This window comes from Erithacus rubecula (assembly GCF_903797595.1).
Source record: "Erithacus rubecula genome assembly, chromosome: 2".
NCBI classification, from domain to species: domain Eukaryota; kingdom Metazoa; phylum Chordata; class Aves; order Passeriformes; family Muscicapidae; genus Erithacus; species Erithacus rubecula.
The window spans coordinates 8,793,097-8,809,833 of NC_136685.1; the positions used below are offsets into that span (position 1 = coordinate 8,793,097).

The 16,737-nt window shown below is 40.0% G+C and overlaps 1 protein-coding gene across 1 annotated transcript in view; it reads left to right on the top strand.

Annotated features, from left to right (window-relative positions):
• The first annotated feature begins 1,014 nt into the window (after nt 1-1,014).
• Nucleotides 1,015-16,737, top strand: part of LDAH (lipid droplet associated hydrolase) — a 109,782-nt gene continuing 94,059 nt past the window's right edge. Inside the window, exons 1-2 of the mRNA XM_079298167.1 lie at nt 1,015-1,153; nt 13,436-13,594. Of these exons, the coding sequence (XP_079154293.1) occupies nt 13,441-13,594 (154 nt within the window). The 5' untranslated portion in view covers nt 1,015-1,153; nt 13,436-13,440. The remainder of the gene's footprint in view (nt 1,154-13,435; nt 13,595-16,737) is intronic.

Genomic DNA, 16,737 nt, shown 5'->3' on the forward strand with positions numbered 1-16,737 from the left:
ACAAGCACAGGTGGCCAAGAAGGCAAATGGCATCTTGGGCCATATCAAGAACAATATTGTCAGCAGGACTAGGCCCTGGTGAGGCTGCACCTCTAGCAGTGTGTTCAGTTTTGGGCCCCTCATTTTAAAAAGGACATTGACGTGCTGGAGTGTTTTCAGTGAAGAGCAACAAGGCTCATGCAAGGTCCAGAAAACATTAGGTATGTATGCCTTGTGAGGAACAGCCAAAGGAGCTCAGGAGTGACAGCTCTGCTCTCTAAAACCTCCTGACAGGAGGTGGTACTGAGGAAGAGGGTGGTCTTTTCTACCAAGCCTACAGTGAGAGGACCAGAGGAAATGACCCTAAGCAGCCTGGAGAGATTCAGATTATATACCAGAAAAAAATCACTGTTAGAGTGGTCAGGCCTTGGATTAGGCTGTCCAGGTAGGTGGTGGAGTCACTATCGTTGGAGGTGTTTAAGAGTGTCTGAATCTCGTGCTGGGTTGGTGCAGTTTAGTGGTTTTGGGATTGCAGCAGCAGTGCTGGGCTGATGGTTGAACCGAATGATTCAACTTGGTGATTCTACGATTCGAGCTTTCAAACAATTTGAAGACTCTGCTTCCCTACCCCTTTCTCTGCCATTTTTAGACACCCTAGCTCATTTTGCTCTTTCAAAACTACCGATTCCTTTTTGCCTTTGCCAGAAGTCCCAAAGAAACTGTGAGGTTTGAGAACGAGTGAATGACACGCAGAAAGAAACCCCCAAGACGCGCGACCCGGGATGATCTCCCCTCTTGCTCCTGCCACTCCCAAGCGGGTGGCGGGCGCCTGACGCCGGGTAGAAGGGATGGGCGGAAGGGCTGGGTGGATGGCCGGGTGAACGGGCTGGGTATCAGGGCCGGGTGAACGGGCTGGGTATCAGGGCTGGGTAGCAGGTCTGGGTATCAGGGCAGGGTAGCAGGGCGGTCCCCGCCCTCACGGGGGTCGCGCCGCCGCCCTCCCGGCGCGGGCGGTGAGGGGCGGGTCGGGCCCGCCCTCACGCGCCCCGCGGCCCGGCGGAAGGAGCGGCCCGGCCGCGCCCGCCCCTCACCGCCGGCTGCTTCCGCCCGCTGTCGGCACAGACAGCGCCGGCCGCCGCCGTGCCGGGAGCCGGGGAGCCTGCGGAAGGGGAAGGTACGTGCCTGCCCTGCCCTCCCCTGCCTCCCCTGTCCCCGTGCCGGGTCCCAGAGCCGCCCCGAGCCCGCGGGCGGGCACCCCCGCCGCCCAGCGGGGCTGGCCCGGAGCCTCGCCCAGCAGGGAGGTGCCGCCAGCAGGCTGTGTCGGCTGTCAGGTCTGTAGCAGACCTATTCCGCCAGATAACGCTGGTGATATCTAAGCGTGCGATTGAGGATGGTCTGGCATCCCATGCAGGAAGAAGCGCTTCCTACGTGCTCCCTTGACTTGTTTTGTCGTGGAGACTTCATGAAACGAGTGCTAAGTGGTGTCTCCTTTTCCAGAAAATAAATGAGGTGATGCTATTTGTAGTATTTTTTCTGTGTGTTAGCGCTTGTTGCTGTGAAGCATCTCTCGCAGATGAGTGATGCTTGTTACCCTGGTGGCGTGTTATAAAACAAGAAACGGAGGAAAAGTCTGTGACCTGAAAGGCCTATAAATAGGAAAATAAAATTATGAATTCTTTAAAGTTAGAAGCGAGATGAGCTTTTTTTTAAGTGGGAAGAGGCGTGATTTATCAAAGGAGCTGCTGTTTTGTTTTGCTGTTTTGCCTCCTCCGGCAGCTGCAGCCTGTCAGTGCCGGTGCCGGGGCAGCATCACTGTCAGCACCCACCTCACACCCGCATCTGCTGCACTGCCTGTGCCAGACACGGTGAGCGCAGGGTCAGGAAACTAGTAAATGCTGGCATGGAAATGTGCAGTGAAAGAAATTAGGATAATGATGAAGGGCTGTTTGAGGCATGACAGTTGCTGAGAGCTTTCTTTAGGGGTAAGTTTTTTGTTGTGTTGCAAAAATGAAGAAGCAGTTTATTTTCTTGCAACTTAACTATAATATTAAAGCCTTGAATGGCTTGAATGATGCAGACTCTTATTTTTTTTTAGGTGTTGTTTACTCCTAGCCTTCTGGGGTCTTATGATGCCCAGTTCAGGTCTGAGAGTACATCCACATGGGCCTGTGTCAGAATCTGGATATAAATCTGTATTCTATATGTCTCACAGACTAGAAGCCTTCAATTACTAATTGTGATTATTGCAGCTTCCTATTTTTTTGTGGCACTTGCTTATGATGTCATTGAGGGAGGTGGTCACACATTTACAGACCTGGGTAAGCGATAACACTAAGACTTTATACTTTCCATCATGGAATTACTACAAGGATTATATCAAAGCAGTCAAACTCAGTTATTTTTTATGAATCTTGGACAGTACCCTAAGCAGATGCCTGTGAAAAAGGCAAGCATGTATGATTGTACTTTACCTAGTCCAACTCTGTGAGTGTCCACTCAGCTTGCAACAAAGTACAGTCCAGGAACTTTCTGGAAAAGATGTGCTGAGGTCTTAAGGATCCACTGGGAATTTCTCAACTCATCCTTGTCTTTGACCCATCCAGCCTCAACTAGTTCTGTGGGTCAAAAATCCACTAACTCACTAATGTCTGTTGGTTTTCAAAACGCTTTCTGCTACTTCTATGTAGTATTTCCTACTTTTTAAATTAAAATAGACAATGATTGATTGTTATCTGTTTATTTGCCTTGTTTGATTCACAAGGACAACTACAATAAATAGTGTATGGGTAATGGTAAAACAAAATTTCCAATATGACTGCCAAGTCAAAAATTTACCAAGTAAATTTGACAAGATTTACTCTAAAGCTTTCTAATTGCACTGTTTTCAATGCTGTTTTTATTTTTTTGTTTGCTTTTTGATTGATAGTTTTGATTTCTTTTAAATTAAACATTTTCCATTCTTGTGGTTTATTATAATAAGGTCACCTTGTCTGGAAGAAGGAGTGGTCCCCATTCTGGATGATGTCTCAGTTATTTTTACTAAGTATTAGAATCAGAATTTCAAGGTTTCATCTCTAGAGCATGCTAAGCATGCATTTGTACGAAAAACATGTTTGCAGGATATGAAGGACAAGTAATTTTCACTTGCCTAAATCTCTTTATAGCAATGTGGCTGTGTTTTCTGTGCTCCTTACAAATCATTGTGTAGACACTGAATTCCCAGTGAAATGTTTGACAACATTGGATTCCAACTTACATGTTGAATGATGACATTTCAATGCCTTATGAGGCTTGTAAGCAGGTTGTACTGAGGGAAGTAAGTTATTCTGGTAGAAGAATATTCATAATAGGAAAAAAAAAGTGTAATATGAAATGTCTGAGCTTAAGTAACAGTTAAACATGAGACAAATCAAGTTTTCACACTGAACTGGTGAAATGAATGAGAACTACTTGTTTGGCTCTCTGGGGTTGCACAACCACCTCATGTAGAGTGACAGTGCCTTGTTATCATATGTTAGATAATCCTGATATGCCAAAAGAATGTCTAACTAGTGATGCTACAACTTCAAGTTTGACAAGGTTTCTTTCATCATTATTATTCTTTCTTTCTTTGCTTCCTCCTGCTGCTGCCAAGCTGTTCACTTTGTTCTTTCCTTTTTCCATCTCGTCTCTGGCTGCTGTTTCGATTCTGTTCCTGTTGTCCTTTGTTTAGACCAATTCTTTATTCAAATCTTTAGCTTAAAAAAAAAAAGCAAAACACTTGTGATACAAACTTTTTGCAGAAGTCTGACTCCTCAAATTTTACGTCTTGAAAGAAACAGTAGCACCAACTGGTAATGAGTATCAGATGATAACAGGATCGTTATTTGAACCTGTGATGAGCACAGGCTTTTTGTTCCTCTATGTATTTGCTCATAGCCACGAGTTACCAGGATTTAGCAGAGTTACCCTGATGGCAGGGGCTGGGCCCTTGTGCAAAATGCTGTAGTAGAGTAACTTTGGGGGTTATTACTGTGGTGAGAACAAGCTGCAGTTTTCCCAGCATGGTGAATTGCCTTTGGATCCTCTTGTGACTAGAACTGTAAGTCTGTATGTCAGAGCCTTGGCATTTGCAGGCCTTCCTGCAGCACTGCTTCTGGAGAAACCTTCTGGTTCCTGCACCGTTGTTTCCAGCCTGGCTTTTCAAGTCCCTGTCCTCTCCTCCTGATGAGCAGAACCAGTGGTTCTTCTTGGGAAGGGCTCAGACTCCAGGTCTCATATCAGCAGTACAATCAGTAGAGAATGATATTGCTGTAGTGACTCAGAAAGGGATCTAATGCTACCTGGTGTTATTCATGTCTCCTGTTCAATGATTGTCCTGTTTGACTTTGTTTTTTGTACAGAGCTCCATACAGTCTACTTCAGTCTGTTTTCATGTCTCTGCTTGCAGTACCTTCCTAACCTGTTTAGGTGAGTGGAGGAGTATCAGAATGTACAGCTGCTGCAGGAAACATGAGGAGGAGGTGGTAAGCAGCAAGCACAGGTTGAGAGGTTACTGGAGAATGCAGCTGTGACTAGTGAGTTGGTCTACTGTGAGTAAATGGGATTTTGATTAATTCTTTTATGTCCTCATTAGAAAGAAAACTAGCAGCAGCTGGAGAGATAAGCTTTAAGGTGGGATAAACAGTTGATGTAGGAACATATGCAAGTTGAAATAATAAAATGAGAAGAAAAAGATGTGTTGAATTTGGAGCATATTTTAGGTTAAAGGAGAATAACTAACATGGAAATATGGAAGAAACAAAGAAATAAGGGGTAGTTCTGTGGGGAGATTTATGCTGAACAGCATAGGAAAGGATGGGGGAAGCCAAATCAAGGGTAGTGTGATGCTAATTGTACTTGTGGACTTTTTTTTTTTTTTTTAAGATTTGATACCTGCTTCTTGCTAGCATTCATTATGCCCTTTGAACTTCTCATTACTTGACAAGACAAAAAAAGAATAGTGCTCTCCATGAAGCAGTGAATCATTCTCATAGAAAGTGGAAAAGGTGTTATTGAACATAAGGTGAAATAGATTTGCCTTTTTTGCTTTTGCATGTTGTTATTGCTGCTGAAAGATGGATGTTTCTTCAAATGCTTGACTTCTGGGAGCTCTGGTTTAAGTGATTATGTAGGTTGCTGTTATTTTGCATTGTTGCATTACTATGTTTCATCAATGTTGGGCAGATTACCTGTATTACTTAAACAGCTGTCCAACAGGAATGTGAGAATTGTAGTTATTTAGATGCAGGAGAAAAAATAAGAGTATAGAACATATAGTTAAAGAGTCAAATAGTTTTTTTTTTTTTGTTTTTTTTTTTTTCTTTTTTCTTTTGGAAAGGTCTCATTTTCCCTAGGGGTAGTAGGAACCATAAAGAAGTATCTTTGTTTAGTGAGCAAGTGGCTTTTTTCCAGACTCTTAGACCACAAGCAGTCTTATTTTCATTTCTATGTTTCCTTTCTCTCAATGCTATTTTCAGTTGATTCTTGTCCATGTGTCCTTGATAACTTGTTCCTTCTCTCTTTTTTTCTTTTTTTCTGCAGTATATTTTGATATTTCTCTCTTTTTTGAAGCAGTACCCTGTGGAAGGCTATGTCTTCTCCCCTATAATTCACATAATTGTTCTCTTTTGAACATACTTTGGTTTGTGTGGTGATTTGTGCTGAAGTTTAGAGACCATGGATGTTTCTACTCTCTGTGTCCAAACATAAGCATGATGGGTTATTGTTCATGAAGTATAACATTCCCACCTCTGACTTCAGCCAAGTTTAAACCCAGTCTCTAGTCATGGTGTTACATTTCAGTTTTGCCCAGTGCCTCCCAAAGTACTGATGTCCAACATAATTCAAATAAACAAATTGTATACTTGCAAACTTTACTGTATTTGTCACAATTTTCTCATGCTGTCAATTCCAACGTGATTTATTCTCCCTTTGACTTTCTAATGCAATGGGAAAGTTTATTTACAAGGTTCTCTTGACATGAGTCTGCTGTGTCTTTGAAATTTGTTGGTCAGAAGAGACCTGGAGTAGTTTATTTCCCTGGAAATCTTTCTTACCATGTAGACATTGTACTTCAGTAGCAGCTTTTTATGTTCTTTCACATAGATGCTATATTTGACTGAGGTTTTGCTAGCATTGCAATTTAGTCTCAGAATATAAAATAAATTTATTATACTCACATGTTTTTCATGCCTACCACCTTCTGTTTATTCCTCTGTGAGATTTCAGTTTTAAAAGGCCTGTTTTTTCTCTGGATCCAGTACTTTAATCCAGTATTTGGAGGGAAATCTCTCTTTGAAAGTTACTTTATTTCACCCGTAAATTTCAGTAGTGTGTACAAATGAACGACTTTTTCTTCCTTTGAGACTAAAGGGCTTCCCAAAAATCACACTTTCTGTTCTGAAAAATGCTTCATATCACACCAAATTAAGCCATCCTGTTTGCTTTAATGCAAATGAAACCATCATTATTTCCTTGAGTTTCTCTAAGCAACAGCTTTCTTGCTCATTTCGTTTTGGGTCATGGACATTCTTAGCTTTTCCATCAGGCCTGCATATGACTGGGAAATTGGAAATTTCCTGGGAGAATAGCTACTGCTTTCTTGTAATCTGTGGGATTCCCAACCTTAATTATGCTTATGAAGTTACTTTAAGAAAAAAGAAACCAAGACAAAAAAATATGGATTTGTTTGGGGTCATTTTCATGTTGGTAGCTCTCAACAGGTCACTTGTGAAAAATTGAAGGTATGATTAAATAGAATGGCAGGATATGATATGCAGGACCTCTTCCACTGCATCCTGAAATGTGTTTGATAAATAATTCTCCACTTTTAGAATGCATGTCTTTATTCTTTTGGATACATTCATAGTGGCTGGTGTGAAGCCTCAGGACCCTCAGCCAGGGTAACTTCTCAGGGTTTCCTTTACATTTGCTCTCACTTCAGTGCTTTGTGTTTCTAACCAAGTGTGAAACTGGGACAGCAAATGGAGAAGTTTTGATCTAGCTGGTTGCAAAGGACATGGACTCTGCTCTTTGGGCACTGGGCGAGCATAACTGGAGTTTTGTGACCTTTGTTGAACTGAGGTCTGTGTTTGCCAAAGGAGAGAGAGACCAGGCATCAAACTTGGAGTGTTTGTAGTGAAACATCAGATCCACTTGCAGACTGCTAAGTGCTGTAGGCCAACAGTTGATGCTTTCAGAGGTGTGACTACTTTTATAAAGGATGTCAGTTTGCCTGATCGCCATGGAAGTCTTTAATTTGCTTTTTCACCCTCTTGAGAGTAGTGGGGAAGTCAAGGCCACAAGGCCAAAGTACTCTAGTAATGTAGCTCCATTATGATAATTAATAGAAGCTTTTTTATTTTTTTTTTTTCAGTCTTCAGTACATGCTGAACTTCTCAAAGCTACAACTTGCAGTGACATATAAGGATTGGTTACAAGTTATGGTGGGCCTTCCTTATCCATTTCCCCAGGGTTTTGATCATCTTATCTTTTTAGTAATTTTGTGCCAGGCCAATGTATCATTGTGAGATCTGAAAATGTTTTCCAATTTATTGATTCCCTAACTCCAAGACTCTTTCAAATTATTCATTTCAGAGCAAAGCACCTTTTTTGGAATAAGGTTGGTAGAGAATGCATCTGTTTCTGATTTGACTCCTCAAATGGACCTTTCCAAGCTAACAATTTTTTTCATTTGTGAGTCCTGTCCTGCTTTGATCAATAATTGCTTTTATAATGTTTGGTAGTGTCAAGGGACCACTTGTCTGGTATAAAAGGGATAGCCAGAAGTTATTTTCCCTGCATCCCTAACAGTGGGACTGTGCATACTTTCTTGGTCATTGCTACAAGATTATTAATGGTAATAGGATGTTACAAGGTCTTTCAGATAGGTCCAGTTCTTAAAACTAAATTTCTGCCTCCTTAGGTCTTTGCACAGTCCTCCATATGGTGTCTCTGAACAAGATTCAGACTTGAGGAGTGATTACAGTTTTCATTCTGCACTTCAGCTTTTTATCATTACAACCCTAAACATGAGTAAGCTGTACCCCACTTCCACATGTGTCACTGATATTTTTATACTGTCATCAGTGAAATTCTCCTGGCTGTTTTACTCCTTGAGGGAGGGGCATAGGGAGAATGACACAGGAACAAAATAAATTGAAGGCATTGAAGGTATTGCAAGCTCATCAAGTGATCACTAAAAACAAGGCCTCCTAATTATTTCACTATTTTAGAGGAAAGCAGTGTTATTTGACATAACTATCTTGGTTCGTTTGATGTGTCTGTAATGTTAATTTTTTAGCTTTGTTCATTTTTACAAATAATGCCTTATTTACTAGGAGCTAGTGTGAAAGGGACTTGTATATGACTTTGACAGAGAATTGTTCTGGAAAGTACAATGAAGAAATGTTTCATTTTTATGTGCTACTGGCTGCTGCTGCTTTTCTTACACAGAATTGGTCAAGATTTGTGACTGATGTCACAACAGCTTGCAGAGTCTTTGGCCTGTGTTTGTTGTTTTCCCTGAGAAAATCTGGCATCCATTGTTAATTGTTTTTCCAGATAAATCTTTGATGAGATCTGTGCACCGTGTGTCATGTCATACCTCATCTCTCACATCATGTAATCCCCCCTTTCCACTGTTCCTCTTTGCAGTTTTCTTACCAGGTCGGTCAGTCTGTCCCCTTCTAGTTCCTTTAGCTATGAGCATGCAAGTTCCAGTGTGCAGATCAAAGAGCTTGCATCAGGCTTGGATGATTCTCCTGTGGCAATAATATTGGAGAAATTGTCACAGTCTTAGTGCAGAAGGCAGCTGAAGGAATCTTGTGATTTTTCCCATTAGTTCAATCCAGTCACATAAAATCACCTGTTAGGGCAGGGTTTCTTTTTTTATTTAAGCTGGTACAGCTAATCAGTAGAACACATCTACTTCAGTTTCCTGTATTTTTGGGGGACTGGTCTAGTTTAGATTCCTTTTCTCTGACCTAAATACTTAGTTACTGTCATGTACCATGTTTATGAAACTCTGCATTTACTAAGGTACTAGAAAAGTTGTTTGAGATCCTTGTTTCACCTCCTGCGTTATTTTTTTCTGCAGTTTTAGGGCTGTAAGAATTGTAAACTGTTGATTTGTGGAAAACTCTGGAGAAAAACTTAGACCATCTTTCTGCTGAGATCAGAATTACTGTTTTGTTCAGTCTTAAAAACCTCCAAGAGAGGTTCTGCTGCCTTCCTAGCCATCATCCATTGCCTTCTTAGCTGCTATTTTTTTATGATGCCTTGGAGTGTCAAGACACAACTTGTGGCTGTTTCCTCTTATCTTCTTCCATTGCAAAATTAGGTTTGGCTATGCTGCTTTTGTGGGTCTCCTTCAAATGGCTCTAGGTTGCTGTTTGATTACAGCATGGGAGCCTAAAAAACCACCATTCATAAAGCTTTTCCTCTGGCCTAGTTACTTAGTTGGCTCTCCCAAGTTTCCTTGTGTTCTTGATGTGTTGGGGTTGAACAGAGCTGGGCTCAGTGTTGCTCAGTATGTTTCTGATGAAAAATCCTGAATTTTATAGGCTCCAGTATTGACCCAATATTACTTGACAGCTGGCAGACAGTAGTTGATTATCTTTTAAGCTTGTTCAGTTACTTTTCAAACTATGCAAGTCAGTTTATTCAACCTGCATTTCCTTGGCCTAGAAAGGAGAATGCAGTGGGAGACAGTGCCAAAATTCTTAATAAGGCAGTGTGCATTGTATTTACATATTTTCTTACATTCTTGTAGCCAGGTATTTTATAATTGAGGGCAATTGTGTTGCTTGAGCATGATTTGCTCTTGGCAGACTGGTCACTTATTCTGAATTAACATCTTTTCCTTCATGAGATTAGAGGAATTTACACAATACATGTTCCTGTGTTGTTTTTTTTTTTTTTTTCTGTGGATTAGCTGAGCCAGATCTGCCTATAGAGCCATGAGTGCTCTTTCTTGCCTTTTCTGATGAAAAATGGCTATGATTTTAAATATCTTTTCGTTCTTAACCATCAAGACCTCCACTGATTTACAGTGGTTTTTGATAAACAGCATCCTTGCAGTTGGGACTTTATGGTGTATCTAGTCCAGTCTCGTGAATTTACATGCATCCAACTTTCTAGGTTATCCCTAAAATGTAGTCCAGGTCCTTTCTCAGAAAGGTCTGTGCAGCTCAGGTTGCCGCAAGCATTGTCCTGTTGGACATTGTCCTGCCTTTCAGGGCAACTTTTATTATTTGATAGTCCTAATTGTGCGTGTGAAGGAAACCTTTGTTACTGTTACAGCCTGTTGGTTTGTCTTTTTTCCCCTGACATTTTGCACAGCCCTTCTGGAGTAGCTCCTGTCCTCTGTGCAGATGTTCAGTGAAGACATAGAACATTATCATTGACCAGCACTGATCTTGAAAGGCATCGTTGGTATGTTTCATGTGGTTGTGGTTGTTTCATGTTCTTGGGTACATCTTCAAGAGGGATTTTTTTATAATACAGCTGAGGTGAGTTTGACTGTGCTAGAGCTCCCAGGACACTCTAACTTGGGCATGATGGTTGCCTTTTTTTTGCAATTTCCAGACACGTTTCCCAATCACAGAATTGTTAAGGTTGAAAAAGAGCTCTAACATCATTGAGTCTGACTGTTAACCCAGCATTTACACGTTCATCACTAAACCATGTCCCCAAAGACCACATCTACACATAATTTGGATGCTTCCACCACTCTCCTGGGTAGCTTTTTCCAATGCCATTGTGACCAGAAAGGATAGAGAGTGGCCTCACAGTAACCTTGGCCATGGACACCTTGGGATGTGTCCCTCATATTTTGTGCAACCTTGTATGTCAAATCTGCTGCAGTGGTCGTTTTCCTTTATTTTGATTTCACCATTGTTTTATGCAACTTAACTTTTCCCTTGTTACCATTGCATCTTTCACTGCAGCATCATGTTTCAGAATAGGTACACCAACCTGTTTGACATGTCTTGTGATTGAATATTTTAATTTACTTACTCTGATTACATTAAGTTGTGCTAGTCTGAGTTTGTGATAACTCTTTCATTAGACACTTTTAAGCGTAAATCAAATTTTGTTATTTCCAAATTATCTTTTAAATAAAATGTCAATTCCAAGTAATAGTGTAGGATGGAGCTGTTAAAATGTTCTATCAAGAAAGATGCATAATTAGACTGATGTTTGCAAAGTTCACTTAGCACATTTTACTTTGGGGTCAATTGAACCAAAGATGAAAAGAATTGGTCCTATAGCAGAGATAATCTGCCCTTTGTAGGTAACTCTGTTTCCAGATTTTTTTGTCTGAAAAAATGACTGTAGGTGGCTTCTGGATCAGTAATGAGATACCTGAATATATGTGTTGGTTTGCAGGTGTAAATGTATGCCTTCATATGTTTTTTACTATAGGTTTTGCTAACCAGGAGAGGATTCTTCTAATCCTGAGGTGGCAACCAAGAAGCTGATCCCACAATTATTCCCCTAATCAGTTCATGTATTGGCACATAAGGCTTTGTATCCTGTAATAGGAGTTTGTTTTTTGGTAGACACCTACATAAAGGGTGTGTTAATCTAGAGCTAAAGCCCCATGAATTGAAACCTGTATTTCAGTATTCCATAAGACATTTTGATACTAGATTAAGCAATCTTGGCAGAAACTGAATTTCTTGTAAGACTTTTTGTGCATAGGGTTAGAGAATTTATGTGCAGGGGTTGAAGAGAAGGAAGAAAACACTGCTTGGGATGTAATAAGATCTGATTTCCTAGGTAGTTGCATCTCTTTGAGTCTTGTTACTTTTTTCCATGATAATTAGTGAAATTCCCACCAATCAAGTTTTGTCTCCTCAGCATTCTAGGAGCTGCTGTGGCACAAACTGGGCTCTCTCTGTGGGCTGACAGAGCCAGTAGGAGCCTCATCTCTCCAGATCTCCGCCTGTTAAATCAGTTTGGAAATTGATAGACCATCTTAAGATATTTCTAGGGGAAATGCAGGCAATTTGTGCCAAAGATAGATGCCTGTAATAGAAATACTGTTCTTCAAAGCTTCATTTAGGAAGAAGGAAGGAGATTCAGAGATATTTTTGGCTGTTACTGATTTCATCTTGAAATGGGACTGAATAGTATTATGGGAATATATCCACTATCTTTTCCCTGTTTTTCTCTTCTGTCTATTCTGATTACCAAGGGCCATAAAGTCTCAAATTAAAAACCTAACAATAAATGAATAAAAATCCCTCCTATATTACATAGAGAGAAGCCATTTGGGATTGTCTCAGGTAGTTTTTCAGATAACCATTTCTTCTCTAGTTGCAGTCTTCCTTCCAGGTACTGCAGCACTGTGTGTTTCTGAAATTAGGAGTTAAAGACTGGACCAAAGCTACAACAGCAAGTCTCTGTGAACCTGAAAATCCTTCCATGCCAGTCCAAAATGTATTGCTGAGTTCTCTGTTCTCATTGCTTAACTTCTGACCTTGATAATGGAAATAGTTTTTTTGTATGAAGAGTTGTCAATGACATTTCTATTTAGATTTGTTAGTGAAATCAATTAATAATGAAAATATGCAACATGGTTCAGAAACTTTGTCCAAAACCTAATTTCTTGTGTAAGAACTAGTTACTTGTGCTTCTTGGACTTTAAACACATCAGTCAGAAAAGGGGTGACAAGTTATGTTTACTGTGGTTGTTGATGTAACTGGATTTTTTTGTTGCTCTTGGCTTCTTTCAGCTTTAAATAATGACTAAACAAAAGCAGGGGTAATGCATTAACGATGTATCTCTTTATAGTTTGGCAAAATTCACTTTACTTACATTTCAGTCACAAGTTAGATAATAACATGGCAAACAATGAAGTAGTATAGTTCTCTGCATTGTCATTAAAATAACTTTTTTGGGATGCTGGAGTGAAATAGGCAGATGGGGGTACAAGGTTTCATCCAGAGAATTGTGCTGTAGTTGACATTATTAAAGAATGCTTCTCCTTTCCCTCCAGAAGTGTTTTTCATTTGTACTATATTCAGTTTTTTTCAAGGTGGCACTTGTTAGTTCAAAACAAAACATTTTCTGTCTTTTCTGCCTTGGTTGTTCTTTACCTTAAACCTTTCAAAACCCCAGATTAAAACTGGGGAAAGTAAGGAAATGCTGTTTCTTCAAGTGTACTTTTCTAATGTTGTCAAGTGCCATTACTTGAAATTTTAGTCAGATCTGTTCCTTTTAAGTTATGTAGCAATGAAAATTTTCCTTTGGCTATTAGTGAGGGTAGTGCCCCTCACTTAGTAGTGCAGCAGTCCCTCTTGGGGGTGGGGTGGTTTGGCTGGATTTTTTTGCAGTTATCCTGGGGTAAGGCATAATAGCAAAGAGCACAATAGCAAACTGTGTAAGTATTTACCTGTTACAACAGTGTCTTATTCTACTTAACAGCAAACATGAGGTCGGGGTCAGAAGAGCCAGTCCCCTTACATGAAGAATTTATCTACTGCTGTGGAGCTGCCACCCATGTCTTAAAGTGTGGGCCCTGGAAAGACCTCTCAAAAGATGAAAGTAAAAATCTACCCAGGCTCTTGTTCATGATTATTCCAGGTAAGGATTTTTATTTGTTTATGTCTAGAAGTTTGTTGATTGAAAGGGGTATGTCCAGTTTCATTTTAAGAAATCTCACTATGTAAGTGGTAGATTTTGGCTCATGCACATGGCCAAAAAATCATTAATAATGCAGTGGTGAAATTTCTTTGTTACATTTCATTGTAAAACTCCAGACTGGGTGCTATCTGGGGTGCCAGAACTGATGCCTTGAAAGGCTGACCTGGAAGAGAGACTAGACAGAGCAAAAGGAATGAAACAGGTATTTATTGAAGGGATACACCTTGGGCAGTGCAAGAGCCTGGCTGGGGCTTTGCCCAAATCAAATCCAAGATCCTAGTCATGAGTTTTTACACTTCTATAAGTTTTGGTTCATCTATATGTTGGGTTCAATTGTCCAGCCACAGCCCCAGGCTATGAAGTATCAGCCCCTGGCTTGCCCCCTTCCCTTTGACATTTTTTATGCTTTTTTAGTAATGGGCATCCTTGATTCTCTAGCTGGAATAGGATTGTTTTGTCTAACTACCCTGTGAAGAGAACTTAGTAACACCTAATATGACGTGTCACAGTAACACACCAAGCAGAAAAGAATCTGAAATATATAAAAGCTAAAAGCCAAGGCATCACTACTCCTACCTTTATTTTTAACAGTGTCAGAAGACACTACTTAGAAATTAGAATGTTTTAGTCATTTACTTTGTGGTTGTGGTTTACTGAGAGCGTTGTGGGTTTTTGTTTCATTGCTCTTCTTCCATTTATCTCTTGCACCTTGAAATATTACTGCAATGGCAGCTGTGTGCCAACTGACAGATAAAAGTTACAGTATTTGAGGGAAAAATCTAGATCCAGATGTTTTTTTTAAATAGTAAAAGTTTTTTTAATTTAGATTTTTGCACATGAATTTTTATGCTGACCCTCTTGAACTCAGTGAGTATTGTACAGTTATTCATTATATTTAAATGTGCCTGTCTTAAAATGAGACCTCTAAAGTGGCATTTGGCTTATGTTAAAATGAATGGAGAAGTCCAAATTTTGTTGCAGTCTACCAATGAACTGTAGAAGTTCTGCCTTTAGCAAAAGTAGAGCTTGAGCCTACTCAAGCACAGATACTATGACTCTTTCACTGCCTTACAGTTTGCAGATTTCTAATGCTTTCCATAGTTTATTTGAGTGTACTGGATACTATTGTTATTTCCCCCAGAATGAGTGGTGTAAATCCTGACTTTTCTGTATATCCACAACTTTGGTTCATTGTTAGTGTACCTCGTTGCTGTTTATGGACTGTGTGTGGCTTGATCTTCACTTAGTGGTGGAAGAGAGCACAGGTGCAATTTTTCAGGGTTTATTTTTCAATGTTTTGGAAGTTCAATGGAATATTTTATGTTCATTTCCTTGGGCACAATGGTTTTATACCTTTGCCTCCAGAAGCTGAATAGTAACTTTTTTAGCCAGTGACAGTGCAGTTTAAGTTCTTTCCTTAACTGAACAGAGGCAGCATTCTTTGAGTACATCTTGTTCCTGCTTTGTGGGGAATAACCTTTTTAAACCAAATACACTATGCAGAATCTCTTTAGTACCTCTCTGGAGGTACAAGCCTGACTTCATGCTTTTCAACTGCTGCTTTCTCTCAGTTAAGGCATTTGTGGAAGGTTTAATTGAACAGCTAGGTTTAAAGTTTCTTTTTCCCACAAGTTCTTCAGATTTCACCTGTGTTCAGGCTGATACTTCTGTTTGGTATGATAATAGAGGCTGTAACAGGGATAAATCTAAAGCTAGATTATATCAGTAGAAAGATACGTAGGGGAAGATCACAAAAGTTAAACATTAGTATCCAAGACATATTACCTCTACAAGGCACGTAAGTAATTCTGTTCAAAATGTACCAAGTCACATACATTGCATGGTCTCCATATTCATCACAGGAAATTTTTAATGCAGTAAAATACAGTGGCAGGACTACATGGAGCTGATTTCTTGTAGAACAGTTATAAGAAGACTCTTTAGTAACATCTTGACTAGTTAGATATTTGGAATTAGACATGAGTGAAATATTCAGTGTGCTTCTTCTGTCATGGTCTTCAGGCTCTTGCAAGCAGCTGGTTTATGGTTTTGCTCTTATTTCAGAATTATGTTGATGGCAAGCTGAAGTTCTCTCACTGTGAAAACAATTTAAAACCTCACCAACTGCTATAATGCTATCTTCACTTTAGGTGGCCAATTTCAGTAGTTAGTTAAGATACCCAGGCTTTTTGCTTTGGCTGGCAGGGAGCTTAGTGGGACCTAGCATAACAAAGTGCAGTTTTGCTTCTCATAAAACAAATGGTGGAGGTTTTTGCTACTGTTATGTACCTCATTTTCAGCCTTCAAGGGAATGCTTCAAGGGAATCTGCCAGTGAAAAAAACACAGTCTTAGGAGAAATCTGGACATTTGGGTCATCTGGCAGCATGTTTGTGTACCTAAAGAGTCAGGATTAGATAGCATTCCCCTTGTGCTTTTGTAACTTCCTGAATATGAAATGTGGAGCCTTTCAGGAGTCCAGCAATTTTCACACTTGACAGGCATGTATCCATGGTTGAGATTCTTTATGGAATGAGGGAAAGGGGCAAAAGGACAGCTTGGTACACAAGTCAAGGAAAGGAATAGCCAGACAAGGGCAGCTCTGGCTTTGAAAAGAGAGTATGCACAGCCAAATGTTGAGTGATCCAAAAACTGAAGGTGGTTAGTCCTGCTGCATGTGTTACTACTCTTCATGTATTAAACTGCTCTGGTACATACTTTTCCAGTCCTAATGAAATTCAGTCATATGATTTTGTTGACATGTAGTCAAACTAGAGTTGTGCGTGGGTATTTAGAAAGATGACAGAATTCTCAGCTTCTGCTGCAATTGAATTGTTGCAGGAGATTTGAGAATAAATCCTGTATATTTATTTTCATTTTGTGTTTTAATTGTTACTTCAGAACAGGGAGGATTCCTCTCAGATCCAACTTAGCTTTCTCCATCTCTCCACATTTTAAAAAGAAATAACTCCAGAACATTCTTCTACTCTGAAATCAATGGCAAAATTCCCATTGACTTAAAATGAGGCAGGATTCTGCCTCCTGAGAACTGATAGCTCACTGTGCTTGAAGCAGTTGAAAAACA